This window comes from Danio aesculapii, chromosome 7 (assembly GCF_903798145.1).
Source record: "Danio aesculapii chromosome 7, fDanAes4.1, whole genome shotgun sequence".
Taxonomy (NCBI): domain Eukaryota; kingdom Metazoa; phylum Chordata; class Actinopteri; order Cypriniformes; family Danionidae; genus Danio; species Danio aesculapii.
This window is the reverse complement of record NC_079441.1, coordinates 18,282,667-18,304,219: the sequence shown is the minus strand read 5'-3', so window position 1 is coordinate 18,304,219 and position 21,553 is coordinate 18,282,667. Positions and strand designations below refer to the sequence as shown.

The 21,553-nt window shown below is 38.2% G+C and overlaps 1 protein-coding gene across 1 annotated transcript in view; it reads right to left on the bottom strand.

The window, feature by feature from the left end:
- The window catches only part of si:ch73-335l21.1 (insulin receptor substrate 1-B), an 80,876-nt gene that overhangs the window by 33,300 nt on the left and 26,023 nt on the right, over positions 1-21,553 (bottom strand). The window contains exon 2 of the mRNA XM_056461200.1: positions 16,994-20,374. Coding sequence (XP_056317175.1) covers positions 16,994-20,374 — 3,381 coding nt within the window. The remainder of the gene's footprint in view (positions 1-16,993; positions 20,375-21,553) is intronic.

Genomic DNA, 21,553 nt, shown 5'->3' with positions numbered 1-21,553 from the left:
CTGCTGGTGCAACCGGCCCCAGTTGATTAACTGTTTTTTCACAGTGTAGTGGACAGGAGTCAGCATATTAAAATAAACTTGTGACACTGAAGATATTCTGAAAATACATTTTTGCCATCATAGAGATAAATTACAGATGGAAAATTATAAGTCATTTTAAATAGTAATAACACTCCACAATGTTTACCACATTTCATTAAAAGAATACAGACTTCAGATAATGAGATAATAAAATGAAATATTCTAAATACAGGCTCGTTTTTAGTAAAATTAATACTATCTAATTTAAGTTGAACTCTACAAATGAAAATATAAATGTATTAAGCTTTGATGCATAGAAATAGTTATGTTTCTAAAAAACAATGCATTTTTAATGTGAGCCCATACTGGGAAACTGAAATCTGAACTGCTGATCTGATGTGGTCAGAGGAAATGATCCTTGTTCATTCATTCATTTTCCTTCGACTTAGTCCCTTTATTCATCAGGGGTCACCAAAGCAGAATGAACCACCAGCTTATCCAACAAATGTTTTACGCAGCAGATGCCCTTCCAGCTGCAACCCAGTTTTGGGAAACATCCATACAAACTCATTCACACACATACACTATGGCCAATTTAGTTTATTCCATTCACATACAGCGCATGTCTTTGGACTGTGGAGGAAACCGGAGCACCCGGAGGAAACCCATGAAAACATGGAGAACATGCAAACTCCACACAGAAATTCCAACTGACCCAGTCGGGACTTGAACCAGCAACCTTCTTGATGCAAGGCGACAGTGCTAACCACTGAGCCACCATGTCGCACTAATCCTTGTTAAGCTCTAAAATTTAAAACATCAATTGAGAGACTATACGATCGGATGACAAAAAAGAAGGAAAAATACATTTTAAAAAGTGGCAGAAGGAACAAAAGATGGACAAAAATAGACATTATGTTCAGAAAGCAGCGATAAAACGGCAGTGAAGGTTTGAGCAAGAACTCTCCGTGAGGTCAGAGAAAGAAAACCCCAGGCATGGTCACAAACATCACTATGCCAACCATGTGTATCTGTGTTTCTTTGACGCAATAAGATGGCAGATCAAATCCAACAACACTCTCCTTCTTGTTCTTGCTCTCTATTGAAACGCTGGCTCCTTCCTGCCTGTGTCGTGAGTCATTGTTTGGCCTCGGTGAGCGTTTTGCAAGAGAACTCTTGAAATAAAACTGAAGGAGAATCACATGCTTAAGTGCTGTAGGTTTAGTGCAGTGGGACTTTAAAACGCAAAGTCAGTTCTAGAACTTTATGATCTGTTTCATGCAAATAATGTGAACAGAACGTTTTGTTCATTCGCAGATATGAATGCGTGATCAGGACAAGTGGTTAAATGGGTTTGTCGCACACAATGAGCATGTTCATGCATTGCTGTTTTCAAGCTTCAAATATTAAAAGTAGTGTTAATTCAAATGTGTTAATAACAGTATGCTAACTTTAAAAATAACCTACAATATGGGACAATAACCTGTCTTTCATGTGAGATTGACCAACAGCAGGAAAGAAAATTCTATCTTAAGCTACTACAAACAAATTTGCAGAGAAAGATACGTTCAAAATAGAATAATTAACAGATTTTTTTCCTCTTATTTTATTTATTTAAATTATAATTTTTATTATTATTATTTATTTTTATTATGTGTAACATCAGTGTACATGCGCACTAAAGCAAGGCATATACTGCTGAAAGAGAAGGTGGATGTACAGAATTTGTGAATTTGTGAGTGTATACAGATGTGTGACCTCTGACGTGTACCTGATGTAAGTGTAAAACCTTTTGAGAAAATAAACAAGATAATTAAAAAAAGAATAATTAACTAAACTAAACTGTTTTTCTTTGATGTACAGTATAGTCAATAGCTCAATTTGGGGTAGAAAAATATTTAAGGTGCCTTCATTTGAGGTGCCATTAACACTAATGCATTTTTGTTTTAAAATGCATAAGTTTAGTTATATGTGACGTCCTGTGGAAACAAAGTGTTTTAAAAATACTAAAGAAAGTCTCTGATTTCTTTTGGATATGCTGGTACTTTGTTTCAGTGTAGATGGACTGAAATGCACTCTTTTGAAAATGGAGGCGCAGCTATACACAATCACTTTCTGATTTGTCTTCTAGACTATTGCATATTGTTCACTGATTCGTCAAGCCCCTCTCATATGACAATTATTAAAACTGGTACAAGGATGCCAGCAAAATATACACATCCCCAGAAAGTGTTAAAGGTTATGTTTTGTGTTTTAGTATAGTATAGACAGAGCTGTATAGCTATATATTAGCTGTTTTGTATAAACAGTGATTGATCTCACATTGCTCTAACTTAAGAGCAAGGTGAGAGGGACTTTTTTTTTGCCTCTTTTTCCTGATTGTATTTTATTTCCTGTTCCACCTCCTGTGACCTGTCTTCTCTGGAGTTGTGATGTCTGTGCACGGTCGGGGGGTTCCATTTACCTGCATTTCGTTGCCTTGTACTTGTACATGTGTGATGACAATAAATTGAATCTAATCTAATCTAATCTAATCTACTCTAATTCTTTTTCTCAAACTAAATAAAATCGCCAGGCTGGACAAGAAGAATTTTCATTCTAAAATGCTTTAAACTAAAATTTTTAAAACAAAAATGCACTAGTGTAAACATCACCATAATGACGTATGTGCTGATGTAAATATAAATGTTTCCTTTGGTCACATTCCCACGATTCTGACCAATTCAATACAAATAAAGTCAAAGTCAAAATAAAATATAACGCAAAAATAAAAATATATTTTACTAACACGGTACTGTAAAATAAATACATGTTTTACAAAATATTTTATTTTACAATGCTGATATTTTCAATACAATACTAATACCACAAATTTACAAATCTAATGTTTACAGTCCGCCTTAATTTCTTCATTTCAAACAGCAACCCGTCAAGCTTTTATTATGACAGGTTGCCAACTTGTCTGCAAATTAAATTACACAGTGCCTGTTTTAGAGCATGCAGCTCATGATATGACAAAATATTAAGTTTCAGCCTGTATGATGTGCAAACTGAAACAACTCAGATCGCAATATATGTTTTCATTGTAAAGAAAAGATTAGTTACATCCCTTTGAAAAGTATGAGTGTAAACCCATTGGTTTTAACAGCAACATGTTGAATTCACAGGGTGACACGGTGGCTCTGTGGTTAGCGCTGTCGCCTCACAGCAAGAAGGTCACTGATTCCTCGTGTTGGCATGGGTTTCCTCCGGGTGCTCCGGTTTCCCCCACAGTCCAAAGACATGTGCTATAGGTGAATTGAATAAACTAAATTGGCCGTAGTGTATGTGTAAACGAGTGTGTATGGATGTTTCCCAGTACTGGGTTGCGGCTGGAAGAGCATCCGCTGGTAAGACATATGCTGGATAGGTTAGCGGTGTATTCCGCTGTGGCAACCCCTGATAAATAAAGGGACTAAGCCGTAGGAAAATTAATAAATTAATGTTGAATTTACTTAAACAAGTAAACCTGTTGTGCTGTATCTTGGAACTGTTAAGTTGGCTTTTACAATCATGCACATTGTTCATTTACTTAATTTTAAGTCAATAGATCAAGTAAAGTCAACTAATGATTTTAAAAGCAATGGATTTACTCCCTTTTAAAAAAGAAAAATTCAACTAATCGCTTTTTGCAGAGTTCTTTAATACATTACAAAGCCCTAATTCAAAATATTAAAGGGACTAAGCCGAAGGAAAATGAAAATGAATGAATTCAAACTATTGCTATGGCGTATACCAGAAGCTGATCTAAAAAACGAACCACAGACATTTAGAAAATCATAGAACAACATAATGTTTATTAAAAAAAGCTGGCACTGCTGGAAGCGAATTGCCATCACATGCTTGTGTACATGGGCTTTAGGGCTAAGTCCTGTTCTCTGTTCTACCATTTTTTCACTAAAATGTAAATTCTCCTCAAGGTCATTTCTCTGAGACGTTTCTTTAATGAGCTTCTTCGTCCATTTTAGTTTCCTGTCATTTTGCATTATTTGACTGATGATTCATTGAGAGCGCCCTCTTACATCACACTGCACAGTTTACTAACGCATTTATATGCATTCACCACGAACACGAAAACACACCCTTGTGAATGTAATATGACATATTTTGCAAATCATTCAAAAACCTTGCATGGCTAGAAGCATTTGCAATCGCATACTTGCATATTTCAGGCCTAAGTCTAGCACTACTTTTTCTTTCCATCTCCCTTGATCGGCCTAATATGGGGATTGAGTTGTCTATTCATCCTTTATAGGCTGAAATCCTCACATTTCCTCTCTCTCCGTGCAGTCAATGGGAGATTAAGCGGCAAAAGACAGTAGCCCTGGGCTCAAACTGATGCCACACTCACACACACACTGACCGTGAAGTAAACCCACAGCTGGGCACTTGTATAATGCATTTACTGCTGGGCACAGACCCAGACATGCACACACACACAGCACAATCTGTCTGTGTGTGGCTTTAAATTCTACCCTGTTCGTTTTATTCTGCTGCTCACACTGATAGTAAAAAACTGCACATCTACAATGACTTCTGCTGAGTTAAGCAGGGCCATCGAACAGACGAGCAGAGGCACAAAGCAGCTGTATGGGTGGAGCAGGTGTGTGTGTAGCACCTAGCTGCAAAGGGTTGTGGGTAAAGCTGCAGGTGCAGCGAGGTCAGTATTACTGACAGATGTAGCGACTTTGACGTAATCACTGTCTGCCTAGACAAACATTACATAAGCACACCACTGAAATTAAACTGACTATAAAAACGTAACTGTTTTTAGCCGATTTATAAATATTTAATCTTTTATTTATTATAGTTCATCCAGAAATGAAAATTTGCTGACCTTAAAGTGGTTCTTATATCCGTTTTAAAAATATATTATGAAGAATGTTGGAGAATTGTATGCTTGATTCCACTAAGATCCATAGTACCCTGCAAAACAGTGAAAATCACTAAATTAAATAAGTTGGTTTAACTAATAATGTTTTAAAAAGTTACTTTGACTCAATGAAAAAGAGTTATGGTAACTCATATATAGATTATATTAAGCAGATCTCTAATGGAATGAGTTATGATCTAATTAATTATATTTTTTGTGGAAACTCTAATGTTAGAAGGAATACCAAACCTTTTGGGAAGCTATATAGTTGTTTGAACTTGGTTTAAGTTAATTGACAAGTTTAGGTTATTTGTACTAATAGTGATCTGATAACTGAACTTAAACTGTTTAATGTTTCTAATACTCTAAATGTTTCATGATATCAACACAAATTATATATGTGTATGTGACACAATATATAACTTTACAGTACTCAAACCATTTTGTTTCAAAACCTAAATGGTTTGCCGCAATCAGTTTCCTCAAACAGTTTGAATTAACTTATCGGGTTTTACAGTGTACAAAACAAATACTATAGAAGTCAATGGCTAATGGAAATGTTCTTATTCAAATGTTCAAATATCCAAAATCAAACAAAAAGTGCTTTGGGGTACCTAAAATAATGTGTTAGTGCTCTTTGGGTAAGCGATTCATCAGAATAAACTGGAAAAATCAATCCAAGGCACTTGAAAAATGTGGAAAAAATATTGAAAAGCCTTTCAAGAATTCACACTTAGCTGATGATTGATTATAAAGCGTGTTTGGCATGATGTCCCAGGAGAGAGCCCTAAGCTCATAAGATCCTCGAGCCCGGGGCTCCCTCCCTTCGCAGGGCAAGAGGAGAGTTTAAACTCAGGTAGGTCTCGAGAACTCCCCTGCTTATTTATGGCGAATGGCGGATTAGAAATTACTATGGAGAGATATACTGCTGATTAAGCGCTCGTTTATGGTGTCGATTTGGTTTGGTCAATTTACTTAAGTCACATGTCTTTGGCCTGTGGGAGGAAACTGGAGAGCCCGGGGAAAACCCACGCAAGCATGGGGAGAACATGTTAACGCCACACAGAAATGTCAACTTGGCCAGGTAAATACTTGAACCAGTGACATTCTTGCTGTGAGGCAACAGTGCTAACCACTGGGCCGCTGTGCTGCCCTGTCAAGGAAAAGGGGAGGAGTAGGGGTGGAAAGGGGAATTCTTCGAGATGAAAATGGCTAAGGTAAGATGCTCTGGTTATTTATAGTGAGTTTGAAATCATCTCATTGGTGGATCATGCATTAGCTAATCTGGGAGCAGCTTCAGTCAATCATATGCACATGCTCCTCTCAAACTTAGTTTATAAATAAACTTCACTTATTGACATGAAAAACACTTGCCTTCATCGGGTTAACTGTGATCATGTGCGTCTGGAGATTTCGTTGAACACTATGGTCTCATGTCTCATTAGAATATCTAAACTATACTAAAATAATATATTGAACACAAGGTAAACTCAACAATCATTGTTATTTTAGCATTGAGAGAGGGAGGAAAAAAACTCAATAAAAAAAATGTAAAAGATGATGCGTAAGACAACATATTTCTCTAATAATATGATGTGAATATATATAGAATGAAACCACAAAAAATATGTAGAGACAAATTAACTAGTATATAAATGCACATAAACATGCACTTACATATACATATATATACACATTCTTACATACATATACACATACACATATACAGTTGAAATCAGAATAATTAGCCCCCCTAAATTATTTGCCCCGTTTATTTTTTTCCCCAATTTCTGTTTAACGGAGAGAAGATTTTTTTCAACACATTTCTAAACATAATAGTTTTAATAACTCACTTCTAATAACTGATTTATTTTATCTTTGCCATGATGACAGTAAATAATATTTGACTAGATATTTTTTAAGACACTTCTATACAGCTTAAAGTGACATTTAAAGGCTTAACTAGGTTCATTAGGTTAACTAGGCAGGTTAGGGTAATTAGGCAAGTTATTGTATAATGATGGTTTGTTCTGTTGACTATCGGAAAAATATAAAGGGGCTAATAATTTTGACCATAAAATGGTTTTTAAAAAATTAAATAATTAAAAAATTACTGCTTTTATTCTAGATAATAAAAATAAAGCAAATAAGATTTTCTCCAGAAGAAAAAATATTATTAGACATACTGTGAAAATTTCCTTGCTCTGTTAAACATCATTTAGGAAATATTTAAAAAAAGAAAAAAAAATTCAAAGGGGGGCTAATAAATCTGACTTCAACTGTATTTACACATATTTATACACAAGTACGCATCACATTTTTATGCTCAGCTAATCTCAATTTTAACTTTCTCTTAGTCATTTCCTAATGTAGTATTGCAATTAATAAATTAATTGATCTTAAATTCATGACGGCAAGTGTTTTCCGAAACATGCATGCGCAGTTTTAAGGAACAGCATGTCAATAAAGGCTTTTTATTATTTTTTCCACATTTTTCGAAAGCCTTGGACTTACTTTTTGCTGTTTATTCTTTAAACATTCTTCAAATGTATCTTCCAAAATATCAATGGAAGAAAAAATCTCAAACAGGTTTGGAACAAGTCAAGGCTGAGTAAAGGTAAACATTTTTCTTTATTGGGTGGACTATCCCTTTAAATATGCATTTTAAATCAGTAATAATAATGTTAAAAGGATTAGTAAAATGCATATATTTATATATATTTATACACATTTATTTATACACACATATATTTATACTCATCATTTAGCACATAAAAGTGTTATTTTGCAGTAAAACGAGCCGGTACATCACACGCGCACACACACCTGGGTGATGGTCAACAGACTGATGAAGGGTACTGTTGTAGCTTCTGTAAAGCACGTCAACAGATCTTAAATCTGAAACCTTCGTCAGAGTGTTCAGTCTTTAATCACTAAACCCAAACATAACAGCTCCATTCATAGAGCTGGACAAGCAGCCACCAGATACACACATACACACAGAGAGAGAGTGAGAGACAGTTACTACCTAGACTGTAAGGAGATTTGAAGCTTTAGTCTTTTGAATTAGGATTATTATTGAGCCCTTTCACCTAACTCACATGCACAAATATATAATTCAGTATAATAATTCAGACTCAGTGTGTCAATTCTGCAACAAATTAAGCTGCAAACACAATGACTTTCTAAAGTGGGTTTGATTCATTTTATTTGAATGTAATTTATTTAATAGCGTTATTTAATAAAATTTCATTTTTGACTGTAATATCCTTGCTAGATAAAAGGTTATATTTCATTTTGTCCTTAAACCTCTGTTAGTCTATTATTAAAGGGCACCTATTTTACCCCTTTTTGCACGATTTAAGGTAAGTCTTTTGTGTCTCCAGAATGTGTCTGTAAAGTTTCAGCTCAAAAACACCCATCAGATTATTTATTATATCTTTAAGAATATTGGATTTTCTGCTCTGAACACAGAGTAGCTGTTTTTGTTGCCTGTGCCCTTAATGCTAGTGTCCACGCCCAACGTTCCCAAGTGCCTGTCAGTGTGCCTCAATCTCTGCCTCGGCTGCGTCAGATAAACAGCACAGTAACAGACATGGGAAGCAGATGTGAGAAATACTACTACAGAAAGAACTTTCCCATTGATTAATTAATGTATTTGTTTTGGAGTTAATTCAAGCCTTTCTGCAAAGATAAGTCACACACAATGTCGTTACCAAGTTCACGCACATACACACAGTGGACACACACACACACACAGCGCGCGTATTTAACTTTGCACTGTTTTTGCACAGCAAATGTGACAGGATACACGCTAATATCCACTGCTGTAGGGATTTCCGTTATATTAATGTACAAAATAAACCTGATTTAATGTCCACCAACCAGGATTGAAGCATCAGCTTTTATAATTGTACTGACATGCAGCTGTGGTGATGAATTACGAAGCAATTTTACTGTCTTTATTACAACATGTTTTAAAAACATTTTAAACTTGTAAAACTCATCCTTGATCACATTTGATGATGATCACAGAGAGCTGAACACATCTTTTTATCCAAGTTGCTTTGGCATGTCCTGTCTTGTTGATATTATTATACGCGTTACTATGGAGACATGTTAATACGCGGCTGTAAATCAGTTTGATAGGCGGGGAAACCACACTCCTACGTCACCACGTTGTGGTGGGCCTCAAAATGGGAGGGATTCGGATCCTATTTTAACGTCAGGAAAAAAAAAAGACTTAATGTCTTTAAATCACCCCAATATGACTGTGGACACGCTATATCTACACACAGTTCTGACCAAAAAGCTTACAAAAGATAGGTGTTCTTTAAGAAAGTTTCAAAAATCCAAGGAAAAAAAATCTGTCATCTTTTATAAACCTCTGTGTTGCTCCACACCAGTATGACTTTCTTCTGAGGAACAAAAGAGATGTTAGGCAAAATGACAGCCTCTGTCATCATTCCTTTTCACAGTATGGAAAAAAGACCCAACGAGAGTGAACAGTGACAGAGGCCATCTGTCCTGATCATTCTGCCTATAACATCCCTTTTTGTGTTGCACAAAAAAAAAAGTCATGTTGGTTTGCATCAACATGAAGACATTTCAACATTTTCCATTTGGTGTTGAACAATCTGCCTATACTAGGCATTTGCTGAAATAATTAATAATGCTTTGTTTGACGTACTATAGAGCGTACAGTATGGTAGTGTTCCATTCCAAGCAGAGCTAATGTCATGCTAGCGCCGCAGAGCCACTATGTTTACACACTTTAGGAGAGTCTACCTACAAGTGGCTTTTATGGATGTCTCAGCATATAAAACTTCATTAAAATAAAAAAAACTCTTATTTTTTTGTTCTGTTGAACACAAAAGTAGATATATTGAAGAATGTTGGAAACTATAACCACTGACATCCACAGAAGAAAAACAAATACTGTAAAAGTTAATATTTACAAGTTGAGCATTATTCAAAATATCTACTTTTATGTTCAACAGAACAATATAAAAAACTCAAACTGGTATGTAAAGTAAAGGGTGAGTAAATGATGACAGACTATTCATTTTTGGCTCAACTATGCATTTTAAAACTTATTTCTAAAAGCACACAAATACCTGTTCACCTTGCTATTCAAACTGTTCAAATGTACAACTAACCCATATTTTGCTCAACATGCAGGTGCTGATATCAGAGAAGCCCTAAGGATATGAGGAGCGATAGAGCCCAGGTGTGGGCTTTTCTACAGAAACAGACACCTTTGTTCGTCTCTCTTTAGCTACATGTGTTCTACAAGGACATTTAATATTACAATACCGAGCCCGTCCTACTTTCTGCCCTCCTGGACCAGTGCTACTTAACAACTATAGCTCCAAAATTTAGTGCTTTTCAGCTAAAATTAATCAGCCCAAACTCAGGGTGCCTCTCATACACTGCAATTGTGTGGTATGATAGTGAAAGTGGAATAAAACTAAAGTCCTTCTTCTAAACAGCTTTCCATGACTACAGCCATATTAAAGTAAATACCTTTATTTTATTTATTTATTTTACACTGTTTTATCTAAAGCAACTTTCATTGCATTTGAGGTACACAGTTTGTTAGGTCTTGCTTTCCTTGGCAATCATGCCCACAATCTTAGCATTACCATGCTTAACTGTTGATGATTTGTGAATATAATTGCATGAATTGTTATGTATCAGCACTTATACACTGATTTTTTTTACTCTCTATTTGCTGTCTGTTACTACCTCAGATGTCAGAGGTTAACGGAGATTTATGCCAGGTCTGTTTGGATGCAAAACTTTAAGAAGATTTCCGATTTCTTCTGTCATTTGATCACAGCACTTGCAAGGACATTATATGACTATAAACTAGTAACACGGAAATGTTTTAAAAATTACATCCTGTATTACCTGTTCAACTTGTAATGTGAACTATATGTTAAAATCTCCCTGTCGAGTGTTTACATTTGTTAAAAAAAAAAGTTTAAGAACATAAATCTAGTATACTACGATGAGATAAAACCTCTTCTTCAGTAGAGATATTTCAATAAATTGGGACAAGCATTAAGCCATTAAAACGTATGGGAAAAGGGTATATACACAGCTAGTGTTTCTTCCCATACTGATAAACTTCCGGTGAACGTTTAGTGTGACTTTTTTCAGTTTTATAAGGTTCCTTTTATAGCATCGATGTTGTAGTGTAATTAAATATAATCAGTTAAATAGTCTTCAATGTTCATTTAGTTGTTTAAGCATAAAACGAGATGAAAAGCCGTTTACATGCACGCGCCTGTCAGGATTAGCAGGCTAGTGCAGAAACTCCATTAAATATACTTTATTTTAAATTAAAAGTTCATATTTTAAAGACATGGTGTGGAAAAATTTATTTTAATGCAGTGCTTCTTGTACATTCTGAGACCCACTTTATATCGGATATTAATCAGGCAGTGAAGAATGCTGATTTTTAAAGAAAATAGACCTTAAACGTGAAGATTTTGTAACTGCAAACAGTTCACTGGAAACGTTTGACCCAGGTTACTGAAAAATTAAAAGTCCTTCTGCATACTTCTGTATATACCCTATAGAGGAAGTACTTGGGTCATGTAGAGAAGTGGTTCTCAACATTTAATCAACAAGTAAGAATAATAAGTAAGAAACAGACGATATTGGAAAGTTTCTTTGTAAAGAGGAAAAGGCAGAGTGAAGGACCCACAAACTGCCAAGAAATAGATCTGCCACCAATTTACCAACAAATCAGGTGAATTCAGCATGTCTGCGTAGGAAAAAGATGAACTGATGGCAAATGATGGCGGCTGTTCACATATCGCGTCTCTTCTGCATGCAAGCTGTTAAATTAAAGCTAATACAATACAAATACAAATTGTCAAGGTCGGTCAATTGACCGGTCCGAGGTGATAAAAAGGTTAGGGAACACTAATATAGAGGATGTCATATAAACAACAAACTATTGAAACAAGAAGCATTTTGGATTCATAATGTTAACGTAAATCACTGACCTGAAATAGCAGGACTGAAGAATTAGATCTTTTGAAATCCTTAATATTATATACAAGAAATCTTGAGTGTTCCCTGTGTAAAGAACAATGATGTAATTCTAATGTTTTTTAAACATTGACTTTTCCATTGTAATGCAATTTAAAGTTGATTGATTGATTAGATATTGATGGATGTCTGGTTATACTGTAGATTTGTGTAATGATGATGTATTTATGATCCTGGATATTTCTTGTTTATGGCTATAGTGTAGCCTATTGATGTATGTGGTGTGATATAGATTTACAAGAAAATCATTTAGTGAAATAATGATTTTAGTAATTGAATAAAGGTTCATTAATAATGACTTCATTCGGTGGAGGGATTGAATAGCTTTGTACATCGGCTTTGTGTCTTTTCTCTAGTGATGAAGGAAAAATTAAAGCATATAAGAAGACTGTTCTTATGAGTGCAGAAGCAGATCACAATTTCTTATGTAAACCAGCTTAAAATGTTCCTCGCATTATATTTATTATTCATTACTTTAATCTTGATTAAAGTACACCATCATTACTTGCAGGCTCACATCATACATTTCAGCATTATGGACATTAATTTGACCTTTGATAACCACATTACTATTAATCGTAAAGTAGAATAATGCTTTCTTTCTAAATGTTATGCATCACCAAAAGAGTTATACAGATAAACTTGAATTGAGCAGAAGTGGTACAGACACATTTACTGCCGTCTGAATCCTATACTGATTATTGAACAGGATCTCTGTGTTTTAGAAGATATGTTGGTGCATTGGCTTGTCCACTCTCCAACTCCACAGGGTTTGCCAGGACAGTGAATTCAACAGGGCCATACGTTACTCCTCCCCGTGGACATACATAAATAACCTCGGATTACCTACTGTCAACTTTAATCCCTTTCCGTCTCTCGTTATATCTTTCCACCTCCCTTTCTCTCATGCATACCCACTCTTTCCATCTCTCTTATTCACTGTCTGGCTGACCACTGTCAAACCAGACACAACCAGTTCTGAGTCCTTCTAGGCTACTGAAGGGTGACTCAATTTCTTTTCTCACTTTTTTTATTACAGCTATCAGTAACAATGAACCAATTATTATAAAACAAATGATCAGTTAAATGTAGGTACACAGTTAATAAGGTATACTAAAAAACATCTTGAAAAACAATAACATTGATATATGCACTAGTAGGAATTGAGCAAGTTGGCCATGAAGTTTTGCGTTTTTAATGTGTGTGTATATATACATTTATTTATTATGTGTGTTTGTTTTGCTCTAAAGTTTGGGATCATGATAATTTTTGTATTTATTGCTTTTATTGAGCAAGGATGCATTAATTTTTACTTACAAACAAATAATTCTTAAATTCATCGACATAATACTGTCAATTTATCCAACATAGGCTCGTTCTGAAAACCTAGCCCTATATACATTTCTGGAGATCGTGAATTATGTAGCCAGAGGTATGTATAGCTACATTTCGTCTTTAAAACAAATGCTATATGATGCCGTTCCTTTTCACGCTTACCAGCTGACCGCTTATCCCCATATGGACGGCTTTTCCACTGTTGCCAGTTTGTCCAGTGGCTCGCCATATGTCTGCGGACTTGAGACGGAGAGAGGATATGATCGGGATGATGAGGTTCAAATTCAAGAACAGTTCCAGAAAGCAGGTAAGACAAAAAATAAAAAATAAACAAGTAAATAACAGGGTGAGAATGTGGTGAAATCTAAAACGTGGTAATAATCAGGCGGCCACGAGGGCTTTACTTTTTCTGGATTACTTTGTTTTTTTAAAGGCGCTTGGGTTTCGAGAGAAGGGTGAGCGGGTCAATCGGTGCTTTTGAAAACACTACTGGTTGGGTTTAGGAAGGAGCAGGGTTGGTCAGTCGATTGGTCAGTCAGTCAGTCAACAGCGCCCTCTGGTGGATTAACACAAGACGGACAGGCGCAAATGGCACTTGAGATCTCAAGATCAGGAAAGTGTACATAGTGGCCTCCAGTGGATTCACAAAAACATAAACTGCAAAAAAAAAAAGTACCTCCAGGGCAGCATTTGGCACTCTTCAGAAATGTATATGGGGTATGTTTTCAGAATGATTCTGGGTTGAATTTATCTGTACTTAAAACCAAAAACCAGAAGATATCTTTTAAATATTCAGGCCTCTCCAAATCTATGCAGCCAGATGTGGTTGGGTGTGCACTCAGTTCGTCAATGCAAAGCATAAATTAAGTCTTAGAGTAGCATTTACAAATACGCAAAGTTTTTCGGGTGCACAACCGACAACATCATCTGAATAAATGGATGCTTGTCTGTAAGTGTGCAAATAGACTCTGGCGGAAATCTAAACTATGATCCAGTTAAGCAAAAACCCCATGAGTAGCAAAAAAACAGTTAGCCAGTTAAGCAACTATATCAGTGTAAGGTCCGTTACAAAACTGCTGAAGTGCCTCACTGTGTGTAATATGTGGTTATGGGTATATGTGTGTTGAATTAAATAATGTGAAATTACCTCAGCTTCCCTTTATCCATAACTCTCCATTTGGGTAAATGTTGTCTTGTGGTTATGATATGGATGAATGATTCCTCTCACAGACACTGGCACAGCAGAAATAGTCACCTCAGCTGCTCCAGTCTAAATCCACTGATCTCTAAGGCATACTTTGATACACGTGGCATAACCACACAGCAAGAACGAAGTCCTGCCAGAGCTTCAAACAGCCTCAGCATTTGTGTGTGTGTGTGTGTGTGTGTGTATGAAGGTGTTTCTGCAAAACTTTGAGCAGCATATATTAAGAAGCTGCCGTGTCTATAAGAGGTTATTTTCTCCTTCATGCGCATACAAGAAATAAAAGAGTCTTCTATATAGCAAACATTTTAGTTCTGCTGCCATTCCTTTCACCCTCAACTTTCTATCCCACCGCTTTCCTTCCAATATCACAACCTCTAATTCTTCCCATTCTCTGTTTTCTTTCCTTCGACTGCAAGTGGGAGTTTGGATGTGGCCAGCGAGACCCAAATTGGAGTACAGCCAGTGAAACTGCTTTCATCGTTGTTCCCCTAAAAGCACTGAAAACCCCAAACAAATGAACCCTGAAATGTTCATACAGAACTGTTTCCTCAACTCCCACCAAATACCAAAAGCCAGTCCCTTTAGTCGGTCTCTCACTTTCTTTCTCATCTCTTCTCTATCTGCCATTGGCACATTGTGTCTCTCGCTTTCTCACTTTCACTCCCATTGTGCCAGGTCTTTCTCACCCTTGTACTATCTTACTATCTCTCCCTCATCCACTCACTTGCTTTAATCCTTCCTCAAATTGGGGGGGACTTTCCAATTCTGCCTTCTCTCTCAAAAATCTATTTTTGTCTGTACTCTTACTCCACTCGAACAGAAACGTTTTATTAAAAGGCAAGGGAAAAAAAGGAGCAAGGGAGCGATGAGTTCAAGCCTACTGGAGCTGAAACACACACGCAAGGGCACAAACAGACACACACACAGCAGCCAGGGAGGAAAGCCATGAACAAAAGGATCATTTATTACATGTAGAAAAGGGGGGCTTGTGGTTGTGGCCACATTGGGCCAGCGCAGTGTTGGCCTCTTCTCAACATTCACAGCCAACTCGCCGCATTCCCCCCAGCGCCAATGCCATGCTGTCCACTGACTGCGCAAGACTCACTCACCCACTCGCTAAGCCTACATCGGTCCCTTAGCGTTCAACTCTATGATCATTTCATTGTGCTTTAAGATCAGGCTCCAAATCCAGAATGCCAACATCTTAGCAAAAGGCTAAGAAAGTGATACCAAGATCAGAGATTTCCACAAACAGGCATTGCAAGCTTCAATTATTCCACAAGAGTAACTGTTTTCTTGAGCAACCCAAACTGAACACAGAGACTCAGACATATGCGGTTTGCCTGCGCTGTCACTATTTGTACAAAAAACAATGTATGCAAACATCCTATCACTGAACGGCAAACCCAAATCTAACCACATAGGCATAAGAGCATTTATAAACAGGCAAAAGGAGCTCAAAAACTCAGTAACGGTAGACTGTATTTAGCCTTTAACCCTGTCATTGTAAACCTTCTATAAACATAACTTTCCAGGACACTTTAATGTTTTAGCTCAAAGATAAACACTGGAAATTTCTAAAAACGAATATAAAATGGTATATCAAATTTGGGATCCCGGGGAATGACAGAGGCGGCAGACAAAACCAATGGTTATGCGATTTGCGAAAGGGAACTTTCCATTGCTCCCTGATCAGTACTGCTGGCATTATAATGCCTGGCAGACAGGTGGCTCCTGTATCTAGAGGCACCAGGTGGATATGAATAAAGAACAAAAGTGAACCATGGCCTCATAAAGTTTTGTTATGGAACAGCCTGTACTCTGTTTCCAGTGTATCATCACCTGTTATTGACAATGGAACTACAGCTGAGATAAAAACAATGCAAATACAGCTACACAAGAAAAATAAATTAGAAACATGATCTTGTAGTCCTTACTATTTGAGTTTAAGGGGTGCTGAATAATTACACTTCATCAAACAAGTTGGCATATCCCTTGAGGAATCTTTTCATGTAATTAATATAACTACTGCCCTTAGTGCCATGATTAAGCCTTTTCATATAAGAAATCTATATATTTCACAAAACTACTAGATGAATAATTACAAATTATCCTTCACAAAAGTCTTATGAACTTGGTTTCTTGCATGGCATTTTACATTTACATACACTGTTTGTTTTTTTCCAAAGCAACACTACATTCAAGTCATGCATTATCACTCGAGTTTTTGAAATATTAAACACAGTGTATTAAAACACAAGCTATACTTCTGAGCAGGAGGATCGGTGGACTGATGGAAACAACCAATAAAATATTTACCTTCTAAATAAAATAAGATCTGTTATTTCTTATATTTGTGTTATTGCTGCAAAGAACAAACTTATGTAATCTACACAACAAACATATTATAGACTAATAGACTAAACTCATTTTGAGACTGGAGTTGATCTTACCTGTACCATCTTTTCTGCTGCTGCTGCTGCTACCTTGGTGTGTCCGTAGCTCTTCTGACTTGTAGAAGTCAATGCTAGCATACATGTTGAGATTTGAAGCATTACTGCCTGAACCTCCAGTTCCTAAGCCCCCTGCTGCTCCTCCAACACCTAGCACAGAGGAAAAGATACGGGATGCAGGTGTGTGCACAGCTGCTTGTCCATCTGTAGCAGCATGTGAACTTTCCTTGTTAGCCAGGTCCAAGTCTATGTAATTGAGTCCCTGCTCCATAGATGACGTCTGTGAAACAGATAGACTAGATAGTCCAGGATTAATGTACTGAGATGAGATATCTGCTGAGCTACTGTTCCCCCAAAGCATACCATCTAAACCAAGCCGACGGGAAATGACTTGAGTGTGATCAGGAAATGCAGAGGAAGATGATGTTGAAGGGCAAGCTAGAAGTGAGGAAGGAGCTTGAAACGTTTCAGAACAGTGGCGTCGACGACCTTGTGGATCTGCTCTGATAACTTTAGCCCCATGATCAGGGTTTGGGATTTTTGCAAGTGGAAAGTCTAGTCCCAGTCCCAAACCTAGGGCTGGAACTACTGACTCAGGCTGGTCTAGCAAAGGGGATTTTGGTGATGTAGAACTCAACGTGCTGCCTGAGTTCAAGCTAAAGGCCATCTTTGTGTAGTCACCACAGGCTGTGGGTGAGTCTCCTGACTGTGGTACTGATCCCTGCCTGCTTTTTCTTTGTCCCATCTCCCTCTCTGCATCATTGTCATTTAGAACTGTTGATCTGTGCTCATCATGAGCTTTAGGAGCTGCTGCAGGCGTGACCGGAGGGGTAGGGAATGAAGGAAACCCAAGCGGTGTAAGAGAGATAGGCGAGGGAGATAGTGAGACTCCTAGCTCCATATTGACATACTCAGAGGCAGTTGATGGAGGAATTGGGGTGGAGGAGCTTTGTGGGAATTGTAAGAACCCGGCAACACAAGAGGTTGGCCTAGGTAAGTGGCGGTGAGAACTGGGTGGAAGAGAAGCATCTTGCCGAAATCCACTGGTTCCATTACCTCCTGCCTTTTGGTTTCGCTCACCTTTGAACTCAATGCTGACATACTCCCCAGGGCTCTTAGGCTCAGGAAGTAGAGGTGTCTCACGGACTCTGGGTAATGTGTTGGCTTTATTGACATCTACAAATAAACTTAGGGGCCGACCTCTGTGACCAGAATGACCTTGCTTTGCCCTTCCAGACACTTGTCTTTGCTGCAAAGATCCTCGCTCAATATCCTTTGCAGTAACACCTGCTGCTCCTCCTGTCCCTTTAATGGCCTTTTCTTCACCTTCACCCAAGCTCTCACTGCTAGCAGAACTGGAGGAATATGAGGATGATGAAAGCGACAGATGTCGACCAACAAGGGGTTCCTGATGCTTAGACTTGCTATTACAAAGTCCCCTACCTCCTCCAATGCCTTTACCCCCATTAACCAAATGCTTCCCTCTTCCTGGCCCTTCCTCAAAGTGTGTTGAAGTATTATGTTTGTAGGAGCGTGGTAAAGAATAGTAAGAATATACCATTTTGGGTTGAGGCTGATGAGAATGCTGGTCAGATGGAGTGTGGGGCTCAGGTGGTGGTGGGGTACTATTGGCAGAGCGAGCACTTATAGGTGACATATTCATGTAGTCACTGCCAGTTCGACTGTCAGCACTGCTACTGCCAACCCAGGCAGTAGGGACCCCTCGCTGGTCTGGTGAACAGCTACTGTTGGGAGACATCATCATGTAGCCATCTGTGCCAGAAGGTGGACGAATCTGCCGTGGAGGTGAAATGCTGTTATTGGGGGTCATGGCCATATAATCATCAGCAGATTTTGAGTCTGAATCTGAAACTGTTACTGACAGGGAATGAGAAAGGGATACTGGGGGAGCAGTAACTCCAGGTAACATGGACATGTAGCCGTTATCTACTGCTCCTTTAGCTCCTCCAATAACAGCAGTAATTCCTGTGTCAATGCTACCACCATCACCTTTGATCTCTGCAGCTACATCCAAGTATCCTGTTCCACTTGTTGACTGTCCTGAATCCTGCCTTGATACAAAGGATTCTCGGCTGCTGGTTTGGGTCATAATTGCATAGTCATCCTCTTCAACAGCATCTTCCCCAGTTCGACGAAGAGGTGCAAGTCTCTCTAAGGCCATGGGTGGGAGGGAAGCCCTCTTGCTCATTATCCTGCGCTCTGCTTCGCATTCTCTGCTAGAAGAGCGCCTCAAAACCCTCCTGGTCTGTGGCAAAGCATTTTGGCTTGGTTGAGATTTTGATGATCCCCTCTGACTCATGAGAATATAGTTGGATGCCTCATCCCCAAGAGAATTGCTACCTGAACTAGCAGTAAACCCAGCCTGCATTGTTGAGGTTAGCAGAGAATGCTCACCAGGGCTGGAGCCATATTCATCCGAGGATCCGTAGTCACTAAGAGAACCAGAGACAGAGGGCTGTCGGAGAGGTATTCGACTGTACATGCTACCATTAGCTCCCCCACCACTGTTGCCTGTACCGGTTCCAGTTGCACAAAACTCAGATCCATGGACTGAGCCAGAGGGCATACTTGGTGCAGCTGAAGGAGCTGGGGTTGAGGTGGATCTCATTAGCGCATGCTGTGCTTTAACTGGAGTTGAAGCACGGACAGATGTTGATCTCAGTATTGGGGTATTTGAAATTGAACCATTGGTTGTGGGACTTGAGCATGGCATAATTCCTCCAGTTGTTGCACATGCTCCATCATCAACTTTTGCACCATCGCTAGATGTTCGAGTACGGGGAAAGCTGTGACGAGAAGTTGGGGAATTATTATTACACCCTCCAGTAGACCCAGGTGGTTCAGTACGTGGACGTCTTGTGAATCCAACCTGGCTGGGTGGAGGATTCGGGTGATGGCGTCGAGACGGAACACTGATGGGATTTGATGCAGTAGTGCCACCTCCTGCTCCCGCAGCAGTTGACTGTGACTTGCTACGTTGGCGAAACTCCTCACTCAGGGCCTTCATCGCTTCCAGCAAAGTCTCATGCATATTCTGTGCTACCACTGAATCATCCACTTGCATCCAAAACTCTCCAGGGCCAGTTACTGCAGAACGGCCTACCTCCACAAAGAAAAAGTTTTCAGAATGACCACAACGCCTCACATTCATCAGTTGGAGCACAACAGCAGCTGCATCTGAGTTCAGCTTGACAAAGTTGACAGTCTTCTCAGTTAGGCAGAGTCTGTAGACGCCCACCAGGTTCTTGGCTTGGCCTAGACCTTTAGGCCAAACTTTCACTTGCCAGACCTCCTTGAAGGCAGGACCAGGGGATGGTACTCCATAGTCTCCCCCATTCGCACTGTCACACAGTGCTTTACCTGCAGAGCAAAAGAAAACAAACATGTCAGTATAAAATAAAGTATGCACATAGTAAAACATATCACTCCTGCAAGTAATTGATAGTTATTTTTATAATTCATTAAATTAAGAGACATAGAGAGAGAAAGAGAAATGTAAACAGAAAGCTTCATTTTTAAAACTAGAAGTGGTTTGCTGGGTTAAGTGCAAACATTGAGGACAAAGGTCACTGATAAAGATTGTCAATGGGCCATTACTAATACAACTGCAAATGGACACTTGATATTCATGAGATCAACAGCCAAAAGTTAGTATTGCAGTGTATACTGTGTGTCCCAGAGAGTTAAAAGGACTGACATTATGTGGTGAGCATAGATTTGTAGTATATTCAATAGCCTATGAAAAACAATGGAATAACTAGTTTCATGTACTGCATTCAGGCTTCCAAATAAGTTCCCCAGTCATCTTTGAAACCTGCAAAATGTCCCCATTCCTATTTTGATGTATGATCAGAAAGATATAAGAGTCGATGCAGAGTCACTAACTGAAGCTGCAAGAAAACAATGTACTAGATAGTGCCAAATGTTTTACTTTTCATTTATTTGCTTTTTCACGAGTTCACCATCCCCTCGGGGTGGTGGAGGGATGCTCCTCCTGAAATTTGTTTATAAAACATCACTAAAACCCTTGATATTGAGAGCATTACCATGGTTACTTCTTGATGTGTCCTACTGAAAAAGCAGATCATCCTCAACTTGTCAAAACTGAATGGCTCTGTTCATCTGCAAAAGTTTTCAACTATTCCTTTATTTGTTCCATACAAGGTAAGGCCTTGAGCATCTGGTTAATAACAGAAAGTTACAGAGTGCAAATCAATTGACAGACTGACGAGGTGTTCACTGCTAGTAAAGTGATTTCTCTCTCTCACTCTCCATAATTACAAGTACTGGCTAAGTCCTATAAACCATAGCTCTGTGAAAACACACAATATGTTCATAATCCTGCAGCAACTCATGCTTTACAACCTGCTTGTCAAAATCATTACTCTCCAGTGTTCGCATAAGTTTTGCATGTCACTAGTTTGAATAATTGTACTAACTGTATCGACAGCCCACTTTGATATGGAAATTGTGGAGATTAACTTCACATTACTAAATATGCAAAACACTCCACCAATACTACACACTTCATATTTATAT